Consider the following 27,078-nt stretch of genomic DNA (forward strand, 5'->3'; position numbering starts at 1 on the left):
CTCCTAATCCTAATCGATATCGTCCCACTTTGTTGTCTCCTTCTATAGCACAGAAATGCTGATGATATCACAAGCCTGAACCACATGATGACAGTAGTGTACAGTTCAAATGTCGCAAGCCTCCACGTTGAACATACCCTGGACAACTTGGCACTCTTTTCCATATTGCTCCAGCGCATCCCTTGCTGCGTCCTCCACCTGCATGGTTTTTACACCAACAATCTCGTTCTGAAAAGCCTGGCCAAGATGCTTCACATCGTCCTCGCCTCCGTAGAACTGATTAGATATCGCTAGTCCCTTCATTGCTTTGCCCATTTGCGCTTTTCCCTCTTCTTGCTCACCACCTTCCTTCCACTTCTCCAGCACGACCAATGCATGCCTATGAATCTTCTCAACATCAACATGTTCAACGCTGAATACCGCATCGAGAAGCTTTTCCAGGGTGTGCAGCAGCATGTTTTGCGTGAGGTGGGGGAAGGGATAGATGAGAATGGGCCGGTTGACGATAGGAAGAGGGTTGCGGAGCATGTTGCCAGCTGCGAGGCCGATTGTTGAAAGAGGGGTCCAGTATAAGGGTTCGTTTCCAGTACCGTAGATACGAGCGTGGCGGTTGGGTATGTCTGGTACGGAAGGTGAGTTGATTGGACTAGTGAGTTAGATAGATGAATAGGATGGCTTACCGAAGCCTGCAGGTCCCTTCATGAGCCCTGTAATAGATGGTTTAGTATTATTCTTACAGAAAGCAAGGCCTCTATGCCCAGAGGAAAACCTACACATATCGAAGAACGGCCCTCCATTCAAGCTGGACCACGCCATCTTCTTTTCCCTACCCAATTCCTCTAGATACTCCCGAATCCTGCACTTGGAGCCTACAAAAGCTTCCGGCAATCTTGTAAACTCCTTACGTGTGATATCTCCAACAAATTCATTGGCGAAGAAGAATTTGACGCCTGCAGCAACCGCAGCGTCGATGATGAGCTTGGATGGTTCGTAGTGCGTAGCACTGCCCGTGACGCAATTCACTACTGCGTCTTGGCCCTGAAATGCGGCTTGTAGGGAGGAGAAGGAAGTGTAATCTACAGTTCGGTGGGTGATGGCCGTAGAAGGTGGTGTGTAAGACGATGTTGAGCGCGTGATGGCTGTGATGGTGAATCGGGCTCCGTCTTTGAGGAGTTCGGTGATGATGGTGTTGCCCACGTTTCCTCCTGCCTGTTTTTGCGCTAACGTTAGCTTTGAACGGCTTGCAGGTCGTCTGGGTACACTGGGGTGAAGGATAGTTCAGATAGGTAAGTAGACATACCCCGAGAATTGCTACGTGCTTGAGCTCCATGTTCAATGTTCCGTTTGTGATGAGTGTTTTCCGGATGTAAGATATGAATTGCTACCAATGAACTTGAATACTACATTATCATGGAACGAGGTGAGCTTATATGCTCACTGAGGATAGGACTGAAGTGCTCGCCCATCAGGCGCTCCAACAGTGTTCCACGCATACACGCATCTCCTGTTTTGTGAGTTTCTGCTCCTCGCTTGCAGCCAGGCTGGAGTAGGCAGCGCATGTCCATGCCTGCCTTGCTGCCTAACGTACTGGAAGGCGTTCGGTGTGAGTCTGGAAGCTGCATCTATTTCGGCTCGGGAGATGATGGATCGCCGATGCGCCGAGACGACGCTTACACCCTTCGGTCATGGCCGCTGGGCTCGAGGTTAGTATGCTCACGTGATTTGTCGGCGTTTGAACTTTTGTATGGTCTTGTGCGTCAGATGCCGAGGTCACGGGTTTGGGCTCCTTTCGACCTGCAAAGCTGAAAGAGCCTACGAAAACAACATGTGTTTCTGGGGGAGCAGAGTGAATCCTCTATGCGCTCTAGATATAGTTCTGTTTAGCTGACTGTCTTGATGATTGGGAGCTTTTATTTGACCTGGGAAATGACGATGGCGGGGCAGCCGAGGCGGCTATGGTGGGGTTGCATCATCGCCATGCACGATGTTCGTAGTAGCACAGTTCTTGAAACGCCGTGAGATAGCAAACTGCCATGCTGTCAATTGAGCGAGGTAAATTACCACGCTTAAAATCTCCATAGTACAAAGTTCGGTCCGAAATAGACCGGTCGGAGCAGTGGATCTGGGCAGCGCGCAATAAAAGGTTACCAAATGCCGCTGCGCTCGAGACAACATTACCCGGCAACTCCTTCTCCTTGACCCCTCCATCCTTTCAAAGTACTCGATTACATCGTCACCACTTTCACAAACATACATTTACCATGTCGCAACGAGCGGCACTTCTCATCGGCAAACTGTCACATGCCCAGAAAGAATGGCAGCAATGTTCAGAGGTAGCCTCGAAGCTGCACGAGTACCCCGATGGCAACCGCGAAGACTTCCTCTCAAAATGCAAGAGTGGTGAATTCGACGGTATATACGCCCTTTACCGAAGCAACGACTCGAATCCGATTACCGGAGACTTCAACGCGGAATTGCTTGACGCTCTGCCTAAGAGTTTGAAGTATGTCTGCCACAACGGCGCAGGATACAATAACATCGACGTCGCAGCCTGCACAAAGAGAGGAATATCGGTATCAAGCACACCGATAGCGGTCAACGACGCGACTGCAGACGTTGCCATCTGGCTCATGCTGGGCGCGCTCCGAAACATCAAGCAGTCCTACATGGCAGTAAACAATGGTTTGTAAGCTTAAAGTTGTTCAAATCAAAGCTGACACTCCTGGTAGGCAAGTGGCGCGGCAACTTCTCCCTCGGTCACGACCCCAAGAACAAGACACTCGGCATCCTAGGCATGGGTGGTATCGGCTCAGCGGTCGCACATCGCGCAAAAGCATTCGGCATGAAGATACAATACCACAACCGTCACCAGCTACCAGCTAGCGAAGAGAGCGGTGCAAAGTACGTGACTTTTGATGAGCTACTCAAGACATCCGATGTCCTCAGCCTGAACTTGGCGCTCAACCCTTCGACCACACACATCATTGGCAAGGAGCAATTCAACGCGATGAAGGATGGTGTGATCATCGTGAACACTGCACGAGGTGCATTGATTGACGAGGCAGCTTTGGTCGACGCGCTGAAGAGCGGCAAGGTCTGGACATGTGGACTGGATGTGTTTGAGGAGGAGCCGAAGATTCATCCCGGGCTACTGGAATGCGAGAACGCGGTACTGCTGCCTCATGTTGGAACGGCTACATACGAAACACAGGTAAGCCGCGCTGTCTAGTGAAGTGAGAGCGACTAAGAGCTAACTATTCCTAGCGCGACATGGAGATATTGGTTTTGGACAACTTGAAGTCGGCTATTAAGAGCGACAAGCTGTTAACGCAAGTACCTGAACAGAAGGGCAAAGCGAACCTATAGTTGATGATTGACGGATCCTACTTCACGATTAGAGACACTTGTATTCCAACCCGAGTAATGAAGAGAATAACAATATCAGCACGCCTGTAGCCTGCCTATCACCTCATGCGTCTACTTTGTTGCACTCGAGTGATATTTTCACGACCATATAGAGTGCTACTGATACTACTTTTATAACTGTTCTAACGATCGTACGTCGGCTTGTGGAGATCACGGCAAGTAGTGTCGGAGCTGACGAGCTGGCTTCGGCATATGGACACTTGGTCGCTAGGCCAATGAGAAGCCTATCGCAATTCCAATCGCCTAGCTCCCGTGCGGAGGCAAGATGCGGAGGTGAAGAATCTGGGGTCGGTCTTTGAACGGAATGTGGAGAACAGAACAAAAAGGGTGATTTGAAGGTCGAGTCGGTCTTTGTATTGCAGTGCATCGCATATCCAAGACAAGGTCGGCTGCTGTTCTAGTGTTCACATGCACAAAATAAGCTGATGCACAAGGAGCGCTAAGCAAGTGCCTAGCCTGCCACCCGGCATCTTCGCCCCCTGGGCATCCATCTCACACACATTCCTGCAAACGCTGCATCCGCACTGTACAGCCAGCGATTCATTCTACTTCTTGGCCATGCAAACTTTTGACTCGTCTCCATAGATACTGCAGACGAAGGAAGCACACAAAAGTCTCAACACAATAACGGCGACGGCGTTTGAATGGAGGGATAATTACCATCCGCTATGCCGACCCACTAGCTATGGGGCTCTCCGCCTGTAACTGGCACGTCTGGAGTCCCCACGAACGAATCCCCACGTCATATCCCCGACGTCGCGTTGCACTATGCCGACAGCCAAGGCAACTGGTCGCCTTTTGCCAGCGGGTTTTGGTCGGGGTTCGCTAACTGGGCTCTGCGAGGCAGGATAAACTGACGATATATATTCGGATGTTTGCCGCAGTGTTTGGTTGATCGACATCACCGACTTTGAACGTTCGTCGTGTCGCATCACGTCGCATTCGCCTGTGCATCTTCTCCGCGACATCTGATCCACGTTGCCATCATGGCGAAGCTCAACATGTCCGAGGTGTGGGCCGACATCAAGACGTATCGTCGAGCCTACCTGCTCACCGCTGTGGCATCCTTTGGTGGAATGCTGTTTGGTTGGGACACAGGTCTCATCGGAGGTGTGTTGCTGCACGTGCATATGGAATGACCGTCGCTAACCGCATTGCAGGTGTCTTGACAATGGATGCATTCCAGCACTCATTCAACCTCGACAAGGACAGCAAAAACTTTGCCAATCTACAGGGAAACATTGTTTCTGTTCTCCAGGCAGGATGTTTCTTCGGCGCCATGGCCAGTTTCTACGTTTCCGACACCTTTGGTCGTAAATGGGCGCTCATCACGGCGGATATCATTTTCATCATTGGATCTTTGATTCAGACCCTGTGCGGGATTGGTACGACAAGCCTTGCCCAGCTCTACGTTGGACGTGTGATTGGCGGTTTCGGCGTTGGCTTGATTTCAGCCGTCGTCCCGACGTACATTGGAGAAAACGCGCCCAGGGCGATCCGAGGACGCTGCATTGGGTGCATGGTATGTGTTGTCTACACCGCTTGATTGCATCAGTCGACTGACGTGGAGCAGCAACTTTTCAACGTGACTGGTATATGTCTGTCCTTTTTCGTCAACTACGGCATCTCCCTCGACATTACTAGCCCTACGGACTCGACTAAATGGCGCGTGCCATTTGCCCTGCAGATGCTCCCTGGCGCTTTCCTGCTTGTAGGCATGCTCTTCATGAACGAGTCTCCGCGCTGGCTTGTAGAGAAAAACAAGCTAAGCCAAGCCGCTAAAGCTCTGGCTCATGTCCGCGGCAAGAGCGTCGAAGACGCAGAGGTAACACAGGAGTTGGATGAGATTATCGCAGACTTCAACGGTCACGAGAAGATGCCGATGGTTGCTCAACTCAAGGCTGCCTGCTCGAACAAGAAGATGCTGTACCGCTCGAGCTTTGTTGTTATCCTCATGTTCTGGCAACAGTGGACGGGAACAAATTCGATCAACTATTATGCTCCTCAGATCTTCAAGCAAATTGGCCTTACTGGTAACTCGTCCGGACTATTCGTAAGTAGAGTGTAAAGAGCGCATGCATGCATCACGAGCTAACGTGCAACTAGGCAACTGGAGTTTATGGTATCGTCAAGATCGTCGTGACAGCGATTGGCCTGATGGCATTTACTGAGCAGCTGGGACGCAAATGGTCGTTGATCCTCGGATCGATTGGCCAAGCGTTTGCGATGTACTACATTGGTGTCAACCAAGCAGTCCACCCACCCACAGGCGAACTTGATGGCAACGCAATCTTTGCCATCATCTGCGTCTATCTCTTTGTTGTCTTCTATTCATTCGGCTGGGGCCCGATCCCGTTTGTGCTGGCGTCCGAGTGCAGTCCCAACCACGTGCGGTCTCTGCTCATGGCGGCCTCGCTGATGACACAATGGCTCTTCAACTTTGTAATCGCAAAGATTACGCCCCTGATGCTGGACAACATTACGTACGGAACGTTTCTTCTGTTCGGGTCGCTATGCATTGTCATGGGTATCTGGACGGTGTTCTGCGTGCCTGAAACCAAGGGGGTGCGGTTGGAGTCTGTGGGAGAGTTGTTCGAGGGCAGCATTATCAGGGGTTGTATTCGGGATACCATCCCAAGCAAGTCGCGGGCGAAGCAGCTCAGACATCATCACGCGACGGACGATGCCGACTCGACCAAAAGCGGCGTTGGCAAGGCTGCGAGGGTGGAGCAGATCGAGGATGTGTAGAGCATCGGAGAGAGGAGGCGAAGGCAAAAAGCAACAGGTGGCCAATGTTCAGAGCTTACGTTGCGGCGCGTCCGGCGGATTAGTACCGCGAGAAGTGTTTCGGTAGCTGAGAAATGCCGAAGTCATGATGTGAGGGCTCGGTGCCTATGCCATGTTTCCAGACCAATCGATGGCAACGATCAAACTACAGTGCGCATCAGGATCTGTACGACGTGTTCATACAGCGAAGATCGTGAACGGAACGGGTTGCTTGAGTCGGCCCGCCCAGGGCAGTCGCACCGGACGAGTCACGAGGCCATGGGCAGTCCTGGCGGTCAAGTTGGGTAGCACAGGGCTATCCTGCCTAAGCGGGGTCAGTTGGGCGGCGGAAGGCGTGTGTAGCAGCTAGAGAGAATGCTAGGCAGCGGGGCGACGTTATTGACAGGCCGGAGTGTGCGTGCGGATACCAAGGTGCTGACGTGCAAGTGGCAGCAGAGTGAAGCGCGAGTGTGGGAACGTGGTAACTGCTCGGAGCCATGCAGAGAGTTGCATGTAGCTAGGACCGGTTTTAGCTATTGCTAGTAAATCTCTCGTGCGACTAGCGAAAAAGCCAAAAAATGCAGAGAAGCAAGCGGACCCTGTTTCTGAGCCACGAGCCAGGGCTTGTGCTGAGTGGCTGCGTGCTGCAGGGTTGCGCGGGTCCAAGCGAGGGCGATGACATAGTGCAATCTGACTCTCTCCACGTAACCTCGAAACCAGGCGGGCGGCTTGATGCGCACGCTCTGTACCCGACCGAATCCTCACCCTCCTCGCTGTCTATCCTTACTGTCCATCTCGAGTCGAGCGCTGCAACCCATCGACGCTCCAACCTCTGCTGCCCCGTCGGCCGTTGCTCCTCCCCACCGCACTTGTCCGCCTCATTCGCTGCCTCGCGGTCCCCACCACCCAGTCCATAGTATCCTGCTGGGCACACCCTGGGAGCCAGCTGCAAATATCACGTTGGTTTTACACCGTGCCCTCACCCCCGCCCCCTGTCACCACCGTGGCCGGGGACCTTGGGCGTATCCTGCATCCTACAACCATCGGCCAACCTGTTCGCGCTGCTAGTCGTCGAGCCAACTTGGCTGTGCCCACCGGCTGTCGTCCGGTGTTGAAACGCCCTTATGTACGTCGAGCTGCGACTTTGTTCTGCCTCTTCGCCAGGCCTAATTTCTAATTCCCTTTCGTTTGTGCCATTTGCTCTCTTTCCCAGCTTCTGAAACCGACCACTGGGCTGACACGATGTTGGGCAGCGTTCTCCTCCCCACTAAGCCGCCTGGCCTGAGGAAGCACAATACTTATTCTAGCACCGTTGCGCCGCCCCTTCCCCCACGTCGAAACTCCTTGTCCACCACGCCCGCCGCCAAAACTGCCGCCAAATCCGCTCCCCTCCACGTCAAGACCGTCACTCTCTCAGGCGGCATGGACACGCGCTACAACCGCCCCTCGTCCCCGCGAGGCAGCCGCTACTCCAACCCCGCCAGGTCGTCGACAGGCACCTTCTCCGACCCCTACTACTCCTCGTCTTATTCGGGCTATGGCCGTCCCAGCTCGCCACGCTCCAGTGTCGACCGCCTCGGAACTTCCCACACTTCCCACACTTCCCACCACACGCCCTACTACACGCCCACCACCTCGCACACCTCGCACTCCACCACCAAATACGACTCGTACACCGGACGCCCGCGACGCAACACCAACGATCTATCCCGTCCCAACGTGAGTACCAGTGCCTTGCCGCAGACCTCGCTGCCCCTCCGCACACCCTACTCGTCACACACTCATACCGACCGCCCACGGAGCCCCCTGACCCCTTCCTACGCCAAAGCGCCCGATACATACATCACTCCAGGCGCTTCATCACGAGGCCACAAGAAGGTCTACAGCGTTGACGACACCAGCCACTTGACTAAGCTCGTAGCTGAGGTCCAGCCTTCGTCGCACCACCACCGGGACCATGCAGACCGGGGCTACAGTCTCACAAGTGGCGGCCGCAGCTACCATGACAGCAGCAAGCCCCCCTCGCGCCTTAGCGACCTGAGTAACAGTGATGGCTACTCCTACACCGACCCAGCGAGCATGTACCGCGACACAGAACCAGCCTGGCGGAGGCCACGTGCTGGTAGCTTGGAACGTAGCTCTCGCCCCACCAGCATGATCTCAGATCGCCCCGCTCGTGCCTCTACCCGCGAACTTGGCCCTCCCCCCTCCACTCGTGGCTTCGATAAGATCAACGGCATTCCGCGCCCTCACGGCAGGTCATCGTCCATCGAAAGGGCACGCGACATCCCCAAGTACGATCCCTACCCAGACACAAGCCTCGGACGATCCTCTTCCACTCGCAATTCTCGCACTCCTGCCGCTATCCACCAAGAGCCTCGTCGAGACACCTATCGCGACGACTACGATCGCCAGAGCCGCGGTGTCGAGAACAAGCGCCACAGCACTGCCTTTGAGGACCGTGAGGTGACTACCCGTGGCTTCGGCATTGCACCAGGCCCCCCAGCCCTTGCACACGACCATCATGCTTTGGACCGACAGCCTCTATATCCCCCGGCCGAGCCTCCTCGACCCAGGCCACAGGAGTCCAGCAGCCATTACTACCAGCCAGAGCGTGCGGAGGCACGCATGCCCGATCCTCGCGCCTCTCGTGACAGGGATATCGCTCCACCCCAGGATTATGACAAGCGTCCTCGTGAGCGTGAGCGTGAGCGTGAAAGTCGATCTGAAGAGAAAGGTAGCTTTGTGCAGACTGCGGCTGGCGCAGTGGCTGGTGTGGCAGCTACCCTGGCCGGCGCTGGTTATATGAAGAACCGTGACAAGGACCGTGGTAGCGACCGAGACTCCTCAGGGGAGCGAGAGCGTGAGCGCCGGAAGGAATACGATGAGCGTGACCGCCGCGACCGGCCTGACGAGCGACGGGAGAGAAAGTCTGAAGGTCGTCGCAACTCCCTCCAGCCACAGCAACCACCGCCAGCTGCTGTCTCAGTCCCAGTCCCTGCTCCAGCCCCTGCTCCAGCTCCAGCACAGATCGCAGCTCCCGACTATCCTCCCATCGAGCCCGAGCGCAAGCTCCGTGAACGTCGATACGAAGACGACGACAGGGAGAAGGTACCCTCGGTACCCTCTCGCAAGCCACCTTCTTCTGAGGGTAGCGGCGATGAGCGACCGCGTCACTATGTCGACCGCGATGCCGAACGCCGGAGGGAACCAGCACCCCAGGAAGCTACTCTGGACCCCGACGAGGAATACCGACGACGCGTCCAACAAGAAGCAGAGCGTGCTAGCCGAAGTACCCGCGACAGAGATAGTGACTCTGACCGCGAGAAGAGCCGAAGGAGCAAGAAGGATGAGCGTGACAGGTCTCGAGGCCCTGAAGATCGCTCTCGCGCGTCTCCCCCCAGGGATCGCCCCATGAGCGTCTACGATGGTGGCATGGTACAGGAGCCTGAGACGCTTGACAGGGAGTCTACAAGCAAGAGCGTACAGATTGTCGAACCTCCCAAGGAACCTGTTGCGCCTGTTAAGGGAATCCTTCGCAAGCCTACTGAAAAGTTCCCTGAGGACCCTGAGCCTATCCGCGAGGGAGTTGCACCACACAAGGACGCTCTAAAGGGCAAGGACATTCCCGTCGGAGCCCGATGGACAAGGATTGATCGTCGCCTCGTCAACCCTGAAGCTCTAGAGCAAGCCAAGGAACGTTTTGAGGAGCGAATGGACTGCGTCATTGTCCTGCGTGTCTTGACCAAGGAAGAAATCCAGAAGCTCGCTGATCGTACCAAGAAGATTCGCGAGAGCAGAGGTAAGTCCACATCAACTTCTGTCCATGAACCATAATAACAAGGCTGTAGAAGAGGAGTACGATCATGACCGACGCGATCGAGATGACCGTGACAGGCGAAGCCACCGCTCCAAGGACGATAGGGATGACGAAGACCGCGACAGCGACCGAGACCGAGACCGTCGTCACCATGACCGTGAGCGACGTCGCCGCTATGACGACGAGAGCGACTACGACGACCGCGAGCGAGAGCGTGAACGCGACAGGCCCAGGAAAGTTGAGATCGACGACGGAAGGTGATCACAATGAGTGGCTGGGCGCATGGCGTCGCATGTTGTTGGTCAAAACAGGAATCAGGCGCATGCGCTTATGATGCTGGGGTTGTAGAGAAGAACGACCTCCACAGGAACAATAGATCATGTCTTCGGAGAAGTAACAAGGATGATGGAGTCATCGGACATGGTGCCAGACCTCACCTATCGAAAACCCATAAAGAAACACAGCAAAGAGCGCGTTGGAGCATTCTCCGCCCATCTGAAGAGCACAGGCCTCGCTCCTTCACTCTGGTGTTGCTCTTTGAGATATCACCACCGAAGTCGCAGTGCGCCGGGGTACGATATCCTACATTCTCTCCGTTCTTGGCGCAAGGTGTTGATAGCACCATATACAAAAAGTCGGGTTCGCAGAGTACTGGAATGGTTACGAAAGTACGTAGCACTCTTTTGATGATAGACTTGTGGCGCTTGGGCGGGCGTTGGTGGAAGTTCGTTCATGTCTTTCGTTACGCATAGCGAGGTAGTAGCATGGCATGGCGTGTCAAGAGCGAAGGACAGACCTTCTTTTTGTACAATATTCTTTATTTACTTCTTCATGTGAAAACACTTCTGGCAATGGCAAAGCTTCAAATGACTACTTCAAGACGTTGGCTCCCGTGTGATGTCTGGCAATATCTGTATGCTACGATGGCATGTGTTTATGGAGTTGTTGAGCAAACCGGGGTGGATGTGTCTTTGATCGTATCCGATCTACAACTTCATGGAGCCGGTTGGTCTTGTAGCGTTCTCTGTAAACTGTCTTCACAGGACGTTTGCACAATATGTCACGAGACCTTGATCATCGAGTTGAGATATGTACAAGAATCGGAGAATTGACAGGTGACATCGCACTAAAGCTATGATTACACATCATGATCTTTGTTACACATTTTTCCAATACCAAAACGACAACGTTAGACATTGGGCTCCGTTTAGACTCCTTCACCATTCCGCTCACAGGTCGCCCATGCAGCTGTTCACCCTCACTCTGAATATCGGCGTACAAGATCAGTATATGCTTCAGATTCAGTTCGTAGGGAGGTACTTACTCTTGCTGGGATTCGGACTAATAGTGCCATCGGGAAACTTGCGGAAGATATCCGCAATGTGGTCAATCGGCGCAGCCAACATACCCATCGGTCCCTCGAAATACGGATTCTCTCCTGCACTGGGATGGCTCCTCGATGGCACAAAGGCTTTCGTGCGAGCAAAGTTCTTGGCCAAGGATTGGGAGTTTCCGCGGTTCTTCTCAGAGGAAAGGGCTTGTTCGAGGGCAGGTAGGTCATCTTTCTCTTCTTCGGCAATGTGGCGCTCGAGGAGGGACCAAATCTCTTTCAACTTGGGGATGTAGGTTGAGGATGCTGGGTCCATGTTTTGGAACTCCTTTAGTAGGATTTTCACCTATTGTGGCTGTTTTTAGACATGTGTTCTCGGAATGCAAATTGTAATTGGAGATATGTTCACGTACCTCGTGATGCTGTTTCCGATCAGACTCTGCGTGCTGCTTTCCTTTTTCTCCCATGTACTTCTCCATGGCTGGATATACAAGAAGTTCCTCGGCGACAGAGTGGCGGGCCAGCTCCCATGTGAATTGATTGCCATAGCGTGTAATGTGGTCGATATCGTCAGAGTTATCGACAATCTCATTGTAGTATGTCTTTAGCTCTCGGTGATCATGTGTTATGGCTTCTGAGATTGTTGAGTTGAATGCAGCTTGGATGCGAAAGTAGGCTGGTCTGGCAGCAACACGAATCGTCTGTGGCCTGAATGCGGCTCGGGTAAGTGGTGATACGATGGCACGGGGAGCGAACATTGTGATGCTGCAAGATGGAGAGTGCAACTGAATTGTTATTGGGAAGAATGCGATATGGCTCGAGCAGGTGTTCGCCAGCTTTTGTTATACATCGCGATGGTCACGATACGTCACACGTTCGCCAGAGGCACGTTCCTGCACCGTCAAAGCGTTGTTTGCTTCCTCGAGCTGCGCGCGAAGTTTGTCACACAACGTGCTCGCTGACGATTATCTGTTGCATCATTGGCCGGGAACGGGTACCCGTTCACCGTGTGTCAACGGTAATGTAGCCATAATACTGGAAGGTGGAGTGGCGTTCCGCGGAGCGACGTACTGATGATGTATGGAAATTGGACCGTTGTCCGCTGGCCAATCTTGGCAACGTCAGATTGCTATCATGCCGAAACATGCAAAAGTCCAACATTCCCATACCTGTAATGCCCACTATGCTCCACAGCGCCCGCGGACTGCAAACGCCGTTGCGAATGAGCGGCCAAGAATTGGTGTTATCTTTTCAAAAGAGGAACCCCCACTAAATGCGTGATTAAGAGGGAAAAGGTCCCCAGCGTATAGCCCTTCCAGCCTCTGGATGCAGGAGACACTAAACCTCAAATCACCATTCCTGCTGTCACTTGTCCTGCACGTGAAGTCGTGGCATCTGCTACCCCTCCTCTATACGCGTCAGAGACGCATCACCCTGACAATATGTCTAAACAGCGGTAACACCCGTGCTCCGTTTACGCGGCAATGGTGTGCCTCCATGGTGCCCTCTTAAGCTCTCACGCGCTGTTGCTTCTCCATGAAAATCCCTACGTCTCTACCTAGCAAATTCACCGCAGCCATGTCGACCGGTGCAAACGCCTCCCAAAACGACCCGATGCAACATCCCCTCGAGGCCATCTCTCAGGGTATCCAAAGTGTTGCTGGAGAGAAACGTGCGCCAAGGCAAAGCCATATGGGCTCAGCCAACGAAGGACCTGCCGATATAGCTGCAAAGATCTCTGGTGCTGTTCAAGGCGGAAAGCGTGAGGATGATGGGCCTTACTTTACCTCCAATGAAGGTATCCCATGGATCGACCCGTGAGCTTTTCAACCCTCGATTGCCTCCGAAGTATCTCCGCTAACGTCTTATAGAGCACACAGCAAGACCATCGGCGGTATACCCGTAGCGAGCGATGTGTTCCTTTTCCAGAAGCAACAGACTTTCAATCGTTCCAAGAACCTGGAGCGAATGGTACATCCTTGTGGTTCTGGTGCGTTTGGATACTTCGAGTGCACCAAGAAGGTTGATTCTCTCACAGTATGTTTGCCACAGTCACTCTCAGACTGAAACGTACTGATTTTTCTCTAGAAAGCCAACTTCCTCTCCAGCGTAGGTGAAAAGACTCCTGTCTTCGTCCGATTCTCGACAGTCACCGTTGGTCGTGAGTACCCTGATGAAGCTCGCAACCCCCGCGGTTTCGCCATTAAGTTTTACACCATGGAGGGCAACTACGACATCGTCGGTCTCAACTTCCCCATCTTCTTCTGCCGCGATCCCATCCAAGGACCAGATGTCATTCGATCCCAAGCCCGTAACCCAAGGAATTTCCTTCCAGACTACGATGCGCTATTCGATTTGCTAGCAAATACCCCGGAGAGTAACCATGCAGGCCTCATGTTCTTCAGTGACCATGGCACACCGGTCGGATGGCGATTCAACCATGGTTATGGCTGCCATACCTTCAAGTGGGTCAATTCGGAGGGCAAATTCGTTTACATCAAGTACCACTTCATCGCCAAGCACGGCCAGAAGCAGTTCACACAGCGAGAAGCGACACAGATGTGTGGTGAAGACCCAGACTACTCGAAGCGTGACCTGTGGGAAGCCATCGAGAATGGAGAAGAGATTGAATGGACCGCCATGGTTCAGGTCATGGAGCCCCAGGATGCGGATCCCGAGAAGCTCGGCTTTGACCCCTTCGATGTGACCAAGGTCTGGCCGCGCAAGCAGTTCCCTATGCAAGAGTTTGGTCGTCTGGTTCTAAACAAGAACCCCGAGAACTTCCATCGCGATGTCGAGCAAGCCGCTTTCTCGCCCGGCAGCATGGTGCCTGGTATTGAGGACTCGCCCGACCCATTACTCCAGTTCCGCATGTTCTTCTACCGCGATGCACAGTATCACAGAATCGGTGTGAACCTGCACCAGATTCCCGTCAACTGCCCCTTCATGTCGAAGTCTTTCTCGCCTTTGCAGTTCGATGGCCAGATGCGTGTCGATGCCAACCACGCCGGAAACAAGCAATACGTACCCAACAGTTTTGCACACAAGTTCCGCCCTGACGTCGCCGAGGCACCGTACCAGGTCTCAGACAACATCATGAGCCGCAAGAGCCATTATTGGCATGAGGCCAAGAAGAGCGAGTACGACCAGGCAAAGGAGCTGTGGACTAGGGTCATGTCGCCCGAGAAGAGGCAACACACCATTACCAACACTTTTAACATGCTGAAATTTGTCAAGTATGCCGACATTCAGGTAAGCCATCCCATTATTTCGAGTCAAATGGCCCATGCTAACGCCCAACTAGAAGAAGTACCTCGCACAAGTCTACAACATTGGTCCCGACTACGCTCAAGGGATCTATGACCTCCTCGCAAAGTCTGATTCCAAGCCTGAGTTTCCCTTCTCAGAGGTTGAGAAGCTAGCTGAGTCTGCACATGTTTGGTTCAAGGAGGAGAAATTTCGACCTTCCAATGGTGAGAGGCTGACTGGATATGCGCCAAGTGGACCCGTCTACAACTAAATGTTAGGATAGAAGATGCGTAACTGCGGAGATACCTGGCGCTAAAGTACCCTAATGAAGATAATGAGCCATGACCTGTCGTGCTTTTGAGGCTGCTTGATGTACTATGTCTTGAATTAAATTCTCGAAGTATGCCTATTGTTTCACTCCGTGGAAAGCAAGTCTTCGGGACACCATTGCTGCAAGGCACCCTCTCCAAAAGCAAAGTCGTTTTCGATCTGCGTGAAGAGATACTGGTCGGCTTCATCCAAGGTCCACGACCAGGGCTTGGGACTAGTGGTGGAAGATGCAGGAGCGTCGAGATATTGCATGCTACGAGTTGGGACGTTATCAGCACCCTGGTGTTGCAACGGCGGTTGCGTGGTAGTACAGGCTGAGGTGAACTGGCCAGTGGCAGTCGAAGAACCACCATCATCCGCTTCCATAGCCAACCTCGAGGCTGTTTCTCTATCGAGGTATTGAAAGAACAATTGTAACACCCAATTGGTCACCTCCCACGTCTTCTGGAGTTCTTGCAAACCCAATAAACATAGTTTGGCTCGATGTTCAGCGAGGGTGCGATTGATGCCGCTTGAGCGCCTGAAATTCACAACGTGAATACAGAGTGTGTTGAATAAATTGGTGATGACATGCATCTGAGCATGCCCAATGTTGCCGCCAGGCAGCATATCTTCGACTATACGCGAATTACGCGCTGCAGCCTGGAGCGCGACATTTCCGTCTGTTGCTGTGTTGCTGTTCTCGTCCAGAACGAAGCTGGTGCGGTAGAGTAGAATAAGTAGGTTGTTGTATGCAAGATGGAGCATACTGGCCTGAAAGTTTGGCGGATCACCGGCATCGGTTTGCAACTGCATGACACTCGGGAGGTCTTGTCTCCATTTATAAAGCTCATTGCGCAGCTTGATCCTTTCGTCAGGCGCGAGCGTGCGCTTCGGTAGATAACCAGCGTCCACCACCCTGCCCAAGAAGACCGCCAGCTGCACCATGCTTATCGCGTAGACAGTGTAGCGATGACGGTCTTCGACAGATGTTGTTGAAGCAAAAGCAGATGTGAAATCGGCGGATGATAACGGCTCGATATCGCAATCTTTGTCACGTATGCGGCACGGTAGCCCTAGAGCAGATGCGCATTGCCGCTCACGAACATAGATAGCCCACCAAAGCCTCCTTTTAACCCTCGTTAGACTCTCTTCGGTATCGCCTCCAGACCGATGTAGTGCTCTTGTCTCAGAGAGGCTGATAGCTGTGCCTAGCCAATGTCGTGCATCCTTCTCCAATAACGCACCGGCTCGCCAAAAGCTCATGAGAAACAGAGCTTGTATGACAATGATCTTGTTGGTCTCGAACGTAGCATCATAGATATCCTTAGCTCTGATGTAAAAAAACCATTTCGCTCGATGCCGGTTTCCCCATCCAAGACGATAGAGCGTCGACTCCTCGCAGTGGATAACTCCGATGAACATCATAGCTTGTAGTAATAAGGCGGAGAAATTGAACTCTCGGTACTCGGTCCAAAATTCTTCTTCGTCTATGATTGGAAAGTGCGGGTGAAACCATTTGAAGTATGCCTGGAACAGCTCAAGTCGGACTTCAGCAGGAGGAAAAGAAAAGGCCCCTTCTGCTTGCAGAGCCTTTTTGCGTGCAACACGTCGTTCAGATTCCCATTCTGGCACAAGTGATTCGGCCCTTGCAGCACTAGGGACGGCATGCCGAAAGCAGGACTGTCGGCGTTCTGCTGCAGCTGCAGATGGCTCGCCTGTCGTCACATAGCGTAAGGAGCTGGATTCCCCAAGAAAGACGGCATCTTCTTGGTGGACAGAGCTCGCTTTTGACTGATCACTGTTGAGATCCGACGGCGCCGACGGGGTTGGGAGGTGATGTTGGCCCCCAGAAGCGGGCGTGTGGGTGTTGACAGGGCTGTGGAAATTTGAGGATAATGAGGCCAGAACGTGCGACGCAGCCACCTCGTCTTCGTGTCGTTGTGGGCTAATAGCTGTCACACTTGGTGGACTCCGTTGGATCAGCACTTGTCGTATGGCGCTTCAAATACATTTGTCCAACTCACGTTTTGCTGCGCACTTCAGTCTCCGCTCGTGGCTTCCTAATATGCTTTCCACGCCTCGATTCACGCGTTTCGCACTCGACGTTGCCGGCTGCACAGTTGCTGCAAGGATGTCGGTCAGTGACATCACACTTGACGCGTCGCGCGTTGCATGTCACGCAGGCCAGCTTTGCGCGTTTCCGTGGCGGTTCGGACATCTTGCCGAAGCTTGAGCTCGATTTGTTTGGAAGAAGCCGAAGTCGGTTACCAGAAATGTTACGTGAAGGATGACGTTATCGATATCGGCTATCCCTCGGCATCTTCCAACATCTCCTTGATTGTCAACAAGCGCCCATCGCACAATAGCATCCATCTATTGAATTGAGACACAAGGAGCTCTATACTCAGGGCGAAAAGAACAGCTGCATCATGAGCCGTGTAGCCCGTCGCCTGTTTACCACAACCTCCTCTCGTCGCCAAGCTTCCGCAGCAGAAGCATGTAACGAACTCCTCACACGCTTTCACAGCGGGCCTGTTTCGATCCGTAAACAGCTACTTGATGCGAATCAACTCCAGTTGCTCTCTATAACACTAAATCGCACGCCCTCTTCTTTCAACCCACCACCGTCCGGCACACCGATCCCGCCTGGCTACCACCTCGTCTATTTCACGCCTTCAATTATTGAGTCCGAGTTGGGCCTTGATGGTACAGACCGCACTGTGAACCCGCTAAGTCCTTATACAAGGCGAATGTGGGCAGGCGGCGAGTTGACATGGGCACAAGACCGGAACGCGCTACTGAGAGTCGGCCAAGAAATCAAAGAGACAACGAGACTACTACGTGCTGAGCCAAAAACATTAAAGAATGGCGGTGAAATGTTGCTCGTGGGGGTTGAGAAGACATTCTCGAATGATCATGGTATCGCGCTAACTGATCGCCGCAACTGGGTTTTTCAGCGTGAGCTTACACCAGAGAATCCACTGAAGGCACCGCCAAAGCCAGAAGAGAAAGATCTACCGACTGCGCGACATCAAAGAGATTTCTGTCAAACACCTACCTCATTGTTTCGCTTCTCGGCCCTGACTTTTAATGCGCACAAGATACATTACTTACCTGAGTGGTGTAGAGAGGTTGAGGGTCATAGAGATGCTGTTGTACACGGACCGCTTAACCTCATCAACATGCTGGATTTGTGGAGAGATGTGGCCAAGGAAGGGGATACGGAAGCAGTACCCAAGTCGATAGCGTATCGCGCAATGAGCCCACTATACGTTGGTGAGCAGTATCGCATACTCTTGGACCACAAGTCAGGATCAGATGGATGGGAAGCAGAAGTGTGGGACAGCTTTGGCAAGCAGAGTATGAAGAGCTCCATCTTGGAATAAATACTCTCTTCCATAAGTCCAGCGTAAAGGGTATAAGCTAAGTGACAGTCCAAACTATAACCAGGTCTAAGTAAAAGCCAAACACGCACCTCCCAATGCACAACTACGAAATCATCATTTCAACATCTTACAGACTTGTAACCCTCCAGAGCGGCTCGACTAAGCCCATTTTCCTAGAACACTCATGAGGATAAGACCGCAAATCAAAGCGAACATGGCGCAAACAGTTCTAACCGCACCCGCATTGAGCAACTTTCCGTGCATCCAGTCTCTGGCCAACATCTCTACAATACCGACCCATGTCAAGATGCCTGCAGAAAGCGCATCGAGCGTTCCAATAGCGATGATAGTGCTAGGGTCGTTTCCGTTGAAGTGGTCTAGGGTACCAATACCAATGGCCATACCGATAGGCGTGATGAGGGCAAAAGTACCGCACATGAGGAGCTTTTGTGCTGTACCAGCAGCGGCCTTGGGAAGCTCCGCAATGCAGGTACCAAGCGCAATGCCTTCAAACATCTGGTGAAAGAGAATGACAATAAAGAGAGTGATGAAGAAACCATCGCTCGCTACGACCAGCGTGATACCGATGAGAATGGAGTGGAAGATGATACCGGCCTCAAGATTCATGACGTTGATCTTCTCTTCCATAGGGGTCGCCTCACGCATGGGACCATGAGCATGAGGAAGACCATGGCTGCGGTTGAAATCATGGCTGGGTTCTGCAGAAGGGGAGGCACTTCCAGACTTGTCTCCGCCAGTTGCGACCTCGGTATTGGGAGCAGCAATTTTGCCTTGACGCCACTGGACGAACCGCGCACCAAGGTAGTCGACCAGGAACGACAGCATCAGTCCGGCCATGAATATAGCAGCGGTAGTGGCCTCGTATTGCAACACACCAAGACATTGGTTCGCAAACATGAGTTGGGCGTGGGTGAAAAGGTGGACGAAGGCAGTGGAAATGACGATACCGGTTCCGAATTGCTTAAGGACAACGAAGATGATGTTGTTGGCGCCGATAAGGTTGAACCTTCTAGTCAAAACCGGTGTGAAAACACCAAGTCCACTAGTGAAGAGGATGACGAAGAGAAGGCCGACTCGTAAAGGGATATTGTAATCGCGTTGAGGAGCATCGCAGTTGACTTCCTCAGCACTTCCACCAACACAGTGCTCAACACCGGCGTGGTCGTGGCAATGTCCCTTGCTTCCAGCTGGCTCAGCCTCAGACTCAGCAGGTGACTCTTCTTCAGTGTGTGAGGAGCTGTCTGTTGATTCTGCAGCATCGACCATGATCAGAACATCTTCTCCAGCGTCATCAACGCAGTATCTGAACATGTCAATATTCCGCTGTTCACGTTGATTGTGTCACTCACGTCTCTGAGCCATGAGTGTGGCACCCGGTATATTCCGATTGGAATTCTTCAGTGGCGGTAGGCCCGGATACCTGGTATTCTTCTTCGCCGACCATGCACCAGCTGTTGCATGTTAGCGCCAAGATATAGGAACCAGGAGCGAACATAAGAACACGTACAGGACAGTGCTATGAGGGTGGCAGTCCGATACCGCTGTGATTGAGGGAATCCCGGTAGTGAATACTGTGGTAGTCGCGCCAGCTTGTGTGACGGTGACAGTAGGGGTCTGCGCAAACACAGAGCCCACGAGACATAGGACAGCAGCGGAGAGGGTAGAACGCATGATGGAAGACATGATCAAAATCTACCGGATATGTCACACGAGCGAACCGACGGGTGTAAAGCTGGACAAGATTATACCAGCGTAGTGCCCTTGATATATCGACTCCGTTCAAGCTTTTCCTGGTGTCAGCGGAGCGGAACGAATGTACGGTGATGGTGCAAGAAGACCCCACAAGGAAGCCGCAAAGAACTCTTCGGTATCCATTTGTCTGCAGTACTTTCACAGAAAGTGCCACGGCCATTCTTGGCATTGAGCACCTTGCTGGATGGTTTGTCTTGGCACAAGTCTTGTCTCGGGGCAAACATCGAATTAGGAGCCAGTGAATCTGGGTTGTTGCTTTTAGGTAGGCGGCCTCGTTAACGTATGCGGTAGGTGAGTGGGATAGTGCCATTATTCAACGTGGCGGGAGTCTTGGCGACGTATGTTGGGGACGTACTCTAGCCATGACCTAAGAGGCGACTTTTCGGCGCTCAACACCAACGTTACTTCGTACAGTCGGGTGTGTATCCGGACGCTCATATCTCTCTTTTCAAGACTTCTGTTTTGGTCTTGACTGCCTCGTTCAGCCTTGGGCAGATAGCAGTATCTCGGCTTTTGGTCAGCCTGGCCAGAGTTGCCGAACGATACAGAACAACATGTCTATAAAAGCCAAATCATGCAAAAGATTACCCGAACTTCTCGAATCCGCATCTCTGTTTACGTTCAACATGACATACTGCGTGGGAGGCTCGTGCCGAGACATAGCGACCATCCACGTTCATGTCCTCGGTCTTCCCGAACGCAGGTAATCCTCCCGACGATGTGTACCTTGGATTTGAGAAATTCTCTTCATTGGGCGCCCATCATGGTACTTAGTTACCCATAATTCCACGCTCCGGATCGAAGACATGTCGTCCAGTCCCCCATGCACCTCCATGCCAAGGTTGACTATTCGCTTTCTATGTCAAGCCAAGATGCGGATCAGCCTCCAGACCCGTACAGCGTAGCATTCAGATCTCTGTATGGGTGATAGACCGGTAGTAGACCGGTTGATGTACCTGCGGCTGCAACCATGAGGCGTTTTCTTCAAGTCTCGGCGGTCAGGTCTGCGTCGATGTCGGTAGATGAGCACCGAGAGGAACAGTTGCCAGTGGTGAGATGCTATTCCGGTAGAATATAAAGAGGCCCGCAGCTTGAATGCAAGTACCTCCATCCAGCATCCAGCTTCTCGGGACACTCACTGAACACCAGTTCGGGCCTCAAATCTCAAGACCTCTTCACAGTCCTACAGGTCAATATCAAAATGGCTGCTCGTGCCTCTGCTCTTATGCTCCTTGGAGCTTCCGCTGTCATGGCTGGACCCCTCGCTCCTCGCCAGGCCACCGTCACTGTCACTCAAACCATGGAGGCTGCTCCTGCATCCACCGCATGGGACACTGGTGCCGTTCGCGAGTTCCCTATTCACGCTTCTTGCAATGCCACTCAGCGTAGCATGATCAAGAAGGGCCTCGAAGAGACCTTGACCATCGTCAGCCACGCACGCGACCACATCCTTCGCTATGGCAACTCCTCCGAGGTCTACACCAAATATTTCGGCGAGGCACCAACTGGCGAGCCAATTGGCTGGTTTACTAAGATTGCCGATGGTGACAAATCCGGCATCCTCTTCCGTTGTGACAACATTGATGGCAATTGCGACCAAGAGGGTATGTACTGTCTTCGACCATCGAGAAACAATCTCAACTAAGCAACAACAGGTTGGGCTGGTCATTGGCGCGGCTCCAATGCAACCTCGGAGACCGTCATCTGCGACCTGTCCTATGAGATCCGTAGGCCTCTCTCGACCATGTGCATGCTCGGATACGACGTTGCCAACGGTGCGACCAACACTTTCTGGGCTTCTGATCTTCTCCATCGTCTTCTCCACCTTCCCCAAGTTGGCGAGGGTGTCGTCGAGCACTACAATGACGAGGAGGAAGAAAAATACCCTGGAACCATCGCTCTCGCTGAAAACAACTCCACCTACGCTGTAAGGAACAGCGACACTCTTCAGTACTTTGCTCTCGAGGCTTATGCTCACGACATCATTGTTCCCGGTGTTGGGTGCCCTGGCACTTACACTCCTCTCGAGGAGTCCACTGCTGCTGCAACCAGCACCGCTTCCGCTACCACCTCCGCATCTGCCACTCCAGTGCAGCCCTCTGCTTCAGTTACATCGTCTGCCGCTGCCGCACCTGCTGAGGCTTGCGAGCCTCACGACGACCACTGGCACTGCCCTCCCGGCGTCCCTGAGCCTACCTCTCCCCCTGCCTAAGCTTCACCCTGCTATGATGGCCGCAAATATGGCTACGACTGACGGAACTAATTGACTTTGGCATCAGTTCCTGCATGAATCAAAAGAGACTATGATAACCATTAATTATAATCCATATTCCCTCAAGATCTTGATCGACCTGTGCTTGGAATTGTCGTGATAGGAACACCAATTGGATCATGCCTATGAACCCAGGGTCTCTACACCAACACCTTCATCCTGATTTCATATCAGTCCCGATAGACTCAATACATGTATGCTCATCATTCTCTGTGACTCAATTCCACAGTCGTATGTTTCCCTTCTCTCTAGCCCGTAGCGATATGTCCCAAAATGCTGTAAAGTCTAGGTGTCGGATCAGTCGTGCTATTGTACTAATTAAATCTACAATAATAGGGTATATGATGTTGAAATTATAGACGAACTCTAACTTCTAGAGGGGACGCGGAACGACTGTAAGAATTGCAAAGGGTTCCCTCGATCACGGTTTCGAAAGTAGTATCACTTCTTGATGACAGCAAGGTTTTCCCACCACTTGAGTCACTCAAATGCATCTCGGGCGGCAAATATGGCTGTCAGGAACTCGCCAATTATTAATACTCGCCGCATATACCAAGATACTAGAGCTGAACAAATGTCGGCCCTCACTGCCAGCGGCCATTCTTGTTCTGACGATTCTATCATCATCTACGGACACCCAGACGATGAAACAAGCATACAGGCAAGATTCTTTCGCAGAATAGACGTTTGATCAAGACTGACTGATTATGATGTTTCGAAGGCTCGATGCTATGAAGTGCGGTTAGCAGGTACTAGGCATAGGACAGCCTGATGACTCTAAAGAAAGCGGAATATGGAGAAGCGAACAGAATCAATGACATTTATGCAAATACGCTAAGCAAGCAATGACATATGCTAAATACCAGATGCCGCCTGCAAAGTATTTGTGGTGTGACAGAACTTTCTAGTCCAATGGATCAGCCCTATCGTCCCAACTGACCCTCTTCAGCAAGGTCATCACCCAGCTAAGGAACCTGTACTTGCTCTCGGGAGACTGTGGGCGTCCGCATCTTCTCGATCTGATCGAGATATGGCTCCTCATTTTGCAAGACCAGAATAGCACCCGGCTGAACCTTCCACGTTTCCTTGGAGTCGAGAATGAAGTCGATGGTGTCGATCGCACAACAGTCACCAGTAGCTGCTCTCATGTAGCGCCAGGCCTGCGCACTAGGTGCTTCGCGGTTCGGCGACTCGAGGCAAAATTTGATCTAGAGCAGGCTAGGAGTCAGTATGTTGCGTGTCGATACCACTACCATGCTGCGGTCGACTTACCCCATATGATGTGCTTGGTGGGAGCTGATGTCTGTGAATGGCCCATTCCGCCATCCCTGTGCCTAGCCCATAACGGCTGAAGGCAAGGTCGACAGCGAAGTAGAGGCCAAAGGCACCCAACATAAGGACGGAAAATGCACACCAAAAGCAGCAAAATGTGGCTAATTCGCTCACAAACGATCGCTTGTTGTACAATGAGTCTACCTCACACGAACTCTTAGTCTCATCCAATTCGCCCCAGAAGCCGTATTTCGATTCGTCGTCGGTATCGGTGCGAGCCTGCAGTTCGTAGGTGCCGGTACTACTAGTCTTCTCTGAGGGTAGATTGTGGTGATCCATCTTTTCGAGAGCAGGTGAATGGTTGCCGAAGTATGGTAGCAGAGAGGTATAATGAGGAAATGTGACGTCGACATCTGTGTGAGGGACCGACGTTCTGGTCATTGATATGATGACTGTAATGCGAAAGATGCGTATGTATAGTGCGTGATCTGAGAAGCCAAAACTGATCGATACAGCAGTGCCAATTTGGACGATTTGGATGTTCTGAGCGAGTTTTCGACAAGAAGAAGGGCTAGAAGATAGCAACATGTTTTATTGTGTTTACCGCTCCATAACTCAGCACGGCCTTTGCATGCAGAGAAAGTGCGTTGATCCTGTGCAAAGAGTTCGTAGAAGGTATGGACACATTTAAGTCGGTCGCGATGGGGTAATTGTTGCAAAGAGTAAGTGTCCAGCGCCCCTAGGTATCATTGCACGTGTCGAAGTACCAAAGAGGAAGCCATCTACGGACGTCATTTACAACAAACCCAGAACCAGAAAGAATAAGGAAATGCTATAGGAAGCTACAGAACTAACTCACCTGACGTGCATGAATGTTCAAATATGCTTGGTTCAGTCTTCAAGTTATCCTGGGATTCTGTAAAACGTTTCTAGATGGTTGGCTCTTATGTGCATTACCACGATTGCGTGGAGGTGAATGAAGTTGGCCAGGCTGACGCTCTTGGCTGACGATTGTCGCGTTGGCTACGCATCTAGTGTGCAGTGGTGCAGGGTCAAGCAAGAGCGGCCCGCCGCAACCGGAAGCGTGAGGGAGCATCTTCGAGCCCCAGAAACACGGGAACCACTGTGAGATACAAAATTATTGCGGAGAGTAACTCAACTTTCTCAATCATGTAACATGAAACTATTCGGCTTCGGAGATTTAACGTATGCAGGTGTCAGCGCGAACCACGCTAGCGTTAGGGCATCCTCGGATCCCCAAGACTATGACCGTCCTATATCATGCCTTGCCCCGCCCGATGCCTGCTGTGCTGTCTTTCGACTCTCGATCAAAAACTCCCAGAATCTCGAGGAGTTATTCACGGGACCTTTACGCGATGATGGCCTTACCGCAACCAAAACCTGGATAACATCCATGCATCATGATCACGAACACGTTCAATCGACCTCTCGGACATGACCACCTCCCCGCTCCTTGGTGTACCCATCCATTATCCTTGTCTATGGTCAATCTCTACGCTCTCGTTCATCCCATCGAGCTCGGAAATACGAATTCGGCACCCTCCAAAGACATGTATTCGGAATCCTCTATAACTTCAACGGACGGGCTTAAGATGCGCAAACTCTAAACCCTACTGGATAGAATTTCGAAAATCTCCTTCCCTGAGACCGGTCTTTGGCCCGAAACTCTTTTAACCTGGATACGTAGATATGAAAGTACTTCGTTCGGTCCAAGTCAACCATGCTCGTCACCTGCGAAAGGTACATTGTGTCTCGTCCATGTACACATGTGCATGCCAAAAGAACATCTGGAGTGCTGGGTATTCTGCTGCGGAAGGTGTGGGGAAGGGAACCTCAGAGAGGTGGTTGATGGGTTGCAGCGTGAGTTAAGTCACTTTCCGCGCTAGGTCTGTACGGCTGAAGAGGGTGAGTGCTGGCTGGGCCATCCATCATGGAATTGCTCCGACTGCGTAAGAGATCGGTAAAGCCGAGTGGTCTTTTCCTCGAGGTTAAACTGCTAAGATCGAATTCCAAGAGTTGGGTGTCGACATTCATGAGTAGCTTGTCGAGTAGCTTCTTCAACGGAGTGGAGTGACGACGGTGGCATCGTCTGTGCACAAATCCACTAGTATCGGAGTTACCTCTCGACGAACCGCTCCGGTTGACGACTAATTGAACGGTTGCGGCATGGCTGGCGATGTTCGAGTGGGCAAAATTCAATGGCGGAAGTTCGGTACGAAGGAGACAGGGTCAGCTCTAGCGATGGTTGGTTGACGACGCGTGAGATTGCATCGCACCCGAGGAGTTTGCCGGTGTTGGAATTCGAAAAGTCCGCAAGGAGGCTACAAGAACGTCAGACGTTGCTCAAATCAAAGACCCATGCTCTGTTCTCGACAAGGCTGTGGAACAACTGGGAATAAATGATGAGTACTAAGCATCATAAGATACAAAGGGTGCTCCGGATCCATTCTGCGTAACCAAACCTCATCGCCAGCTTATACACTGTCACATTCTTTTTCCTGGGTCACACAAACATCGAGCGTTCAACGGTGTCCCACTGCAGATCCCGCTACATAGGGGCGTCCCGCCAAGCAGTACAGGGTAACGATAGTGCTGAAGTACAACAACAGTCGGCTGGTTGCCCATTCTCAACCATCACCACGCTCAACTCGAATACGATTCCCGATGTTTAGCACGGATTTCTTCCACCTGTTCGCATATACCGGCTATCGTTCCAAATCAATGCCGCCATGCTGCTCACACATTTAGAAAGACGACTGCTTGGCGCATAGTGTACTAGTTTCGTCGCCCAGCAACACAGCCACGTTCAAAGCTATTCCAGCAATGCTGTCGATGGTCTTCAACAATGAGAGCGGCTTTGGCAAGTAATTTTCGATCGTGGCACAGTAGTCGATTACTGTATAGATACATTTGTATATATCTATCACTGGCTTTGCCTCGGGTACACTGATGTACAGTGTTCATCATAACTATCTCTGCAAGTTGTATTTAATTTAAGATTCGATCTACCGCGATACTTTCTCGCGAGAGGTACGGAGTGATAGATGTTAGGCAATTCATGCGTGCATTACAGCCAGACATGAAGCCAACCCTCAAACAACAAAGATCGAAAGAAAGCAAAGAAAGCACCCTCGGCCGTCAACGTACGCTCCTCAGTTTATAAGTACCAGCCACAAAATACCGGACGAAACATTCATTTGAGCACTATAGCAGTTCCGAATCTTGTATCTAACATGGTGCATGATCGTCATCTTGATTTCAAAGCCACATACCAATAATCCATGTAGATCCCCCTCTGCCATAAGCAAAATTCAAGGAACGGTCCGAAACGGTCGCAGATCCCTTGATATGGAAGCCTTGGGCGCCAGAAGGAGGCGTTGAATTCCTGATCTGTATGACCGATGGCCGATAGGGAAGGACGGAGTCATGTGCGATCTCGGGCTTACATGCG

At 52.0% G+C, this 27,078-nt stretch overlaps 11 protein-coding genes across 11 annotated transcripts; 6 read left to right on the plus strand and 5 right to left on the minus strand.

Annotated features, from left to right (window-relative positions):
- Positions 1-105: 105 nt before the first annotated feature.
- On the minus strand, positions 106-1,330 carry GT037_009040 (uncharacterized protein; the record flags this gene model as incomplete). Its single annotated transcript, XM_038934087.1, has 4 exons — positions 106-620; positions 681-707; positions 774-1,209; positions 1,301-1,330. The coding sequence occupies 4 exons, from the start codon at positions 1,328-1,330 to the stop codon at positions 106-108; spliced, it is 1,008 nt and encodes a 335-aa protein (XP_038783432.1).
- A 931-nt stretch (positions 1,331-2,261) lies between these two features.
- GT037_009041 (glyoxylate reductase) lies at positions 2,262-3,366 on the plus strand (the record flags this gene model as incomplete). The annotated part of the gene is made up of 3 exons (XM_038934088.1): positions 2,262-2,682; positions 2,730-3,211; positions 3,265-3,366. The coding sequence occupies 3 exons, from the start codon at positions 2,262-2,264 to the stop codon at positions 3,364-3,366; spliced, it is 1,005 nt and encodes a 334-aa protein (XP_038783433.1).
- A 1,046-nt stretch (positions 3,367-4,412) lies between these two features.
- Positions 4,413-6,174, plus strand: GT037_009042 (mfs quinate transporter-like protein; the record flags this gene model as incomplete). The annotated part of the gene is made up of 4 exons (XM_038934089.1): positions 4,413-4,536; positions 4,587-4,948; positions 5,000-5,479; positions 5,533-6,174. The coding sequence occupies 4 exons, from the start codon at positions 4,413-4,415 to the stop codon at positions 6,172-6,174; spliced, it is 1,608 nt and encodes a 535-aa protein (XP_038783434.1).
- A 1,260-nt stretch (positions 6,175-7,434) lies between these two features.
- Positions 7,435-10,273, plus strand: GT037_009043 (uncharacterized protein; the record flags this gene model as incomplete). The annotated part of the gene is made up of 2 exons (XM_038934090.1): positions 7,435-9,994; positions 10,044-10,273. The coding sequence occupies 2 exons, from the start codon at positions 7,435-7,437 to the stop codon at positions 10,271-10,273; spliced, it is 2,790 nt and encodes a 929-aa protein (XP_038783435.1).
- Positions 10,274-10,998: 725 nt separating this feature from the next.
- Positions 10,999-12,100, minus strand: GT037_009044 (uncharacterized protein; the record flags this gene model as incomplete). The annotated part of the gene is made up of 3 exons (XM_038934091.1): positions 10,999-11,036; positions 11,337-11,688; positions 11,756-12,100. The coding sequence occupies 3 exons, from the start codon at positions 12,098-12,100 to the stop codon at positions 10,999-11,001; spliced, it is 735 nt and encodes a 244-aa protein (XP_038783436.1).
- An 820-nt stretch (positions 12,101-12,920) lies between these two features.
- GT037_009045 (heme-dependent catalase) lies at positions 12,921-14,862 on the plus strand (the record flags this gene model as incomplete). The annotated part of the gene is made up of 4 exons (XM_038934092.1): positions 12,921-13,159; positions 13,214-13,379; positions 13,431-14,594; positions 14,647-14,862. 4 exons carry the CDS (start codon positions 12,921-12,923, stop codon positions 14,860-14,862), a joined length of 1,785 nt encoding a protein of 594 aa, XP_038783437.1.
- Positions 14,863-15,005: 143 nt separating this feature from the next.
- On the minus strand, positions 15,006-17,121 carry GT037_009046 (cutinase transcription factor 1 alpha; the record flags this gene model as incomplete). The annotated part of the gene is made up of 2 exons (XM_038934093.1): positions 15,006-16,872; positions 16,928-17,121. 2 exons carry the CDS (start codon positions 17,119-17,121, stop codon positions 15,006-15,008), a joined length of 2,061 nt encoding a protein of 686 aa, XP_038783438.1.
- Positions 17,122-17,332: 211 nt separating this feature from the next.
- On the plus strand, positions 17,333-18,289 carry GT037_009047 (uncharacterized protein; the record flags this gene model as incomplete). The annotated part of the gene is made up of 1 exon (XM_038934094.1): positions 17,333-18,289. The coding sequence occupies one exon, from the start codon at positions 17,333-17,335 to the stop codon at positions 18,287-18,289; it is 957 nt and encodes a 318-aa protein (XP_038783439.1).
- A 159-nt stretch (positions 18,290-18,448) lies between these two features.
- On the minus strand, positions 18,449-19,981 carry GT037_009048 (zip-domain-containing protein; the record flags this gene model as incomplete). The annotated part of the gene is made up of 3 exons (XM_038934095.1): positions 18,449-19,613; positions 19,660-19,761; positions 19,818-19,981. 3 exons carry the CDS (start codon positions 19,979-19,981, stop codon positions 18,449-18,451), a joined length of 1,431 nt encoding a protein of 476 aa, XP_038783440.1.
- A 1,282-nt stretch (positions 19,982-21,263) lies between these two features.
- Positions 21,264-22,274, plus strand: GT037_009049 (major allergen asp f 2 precursor; the record flags this gene model as incomplete). Its single annotated transcript, XM_038934096.1, has 2 exons — positions 21,264-21,666; positions 21,718-22,274. The coding sequence occupies 2 exons, from the start codon at positions 21,264-21,266 to the stop codon at positions 22,272-22,274; spliced, it is 960 nt and encodes a 319-aa protein (XP_038783441.1).
- A 1,025-nt stretch (positions 22,275-23,299) lies between these two features.
- On the minus strand, positions 23,300-23,945 carry GT037_009050 (uncharacterized protein; the record flags this gene model as incomplete). Its single annotated transcript, XM_038934097.1, has 2 exons — positions 23,300-23,542; positions 23,607-23,945. 2 exons carry the CDS (start codon positions 23,943-23,945, stop codon positions 23,300-23,302), a joined length of 582 nt encoding a protein of 193 aa, XP_038783442.1.
- Positions 23,946-27,078: the final 3,133 nt, after the last annotated feature.

Source organism: Alternaria burnsii (genome assembly GCF_013036055.1).
Source record: "Alternaria burnsii strain CBS107.38 chromosome Unknown 697, whole genome shotgun sequence".
NCBI lineage: Eukaryota > Fungi > Ascomycota > Dothideomycetes > Pleosporales > Pleosporaceae > Alternaria > Alternaria burnsii.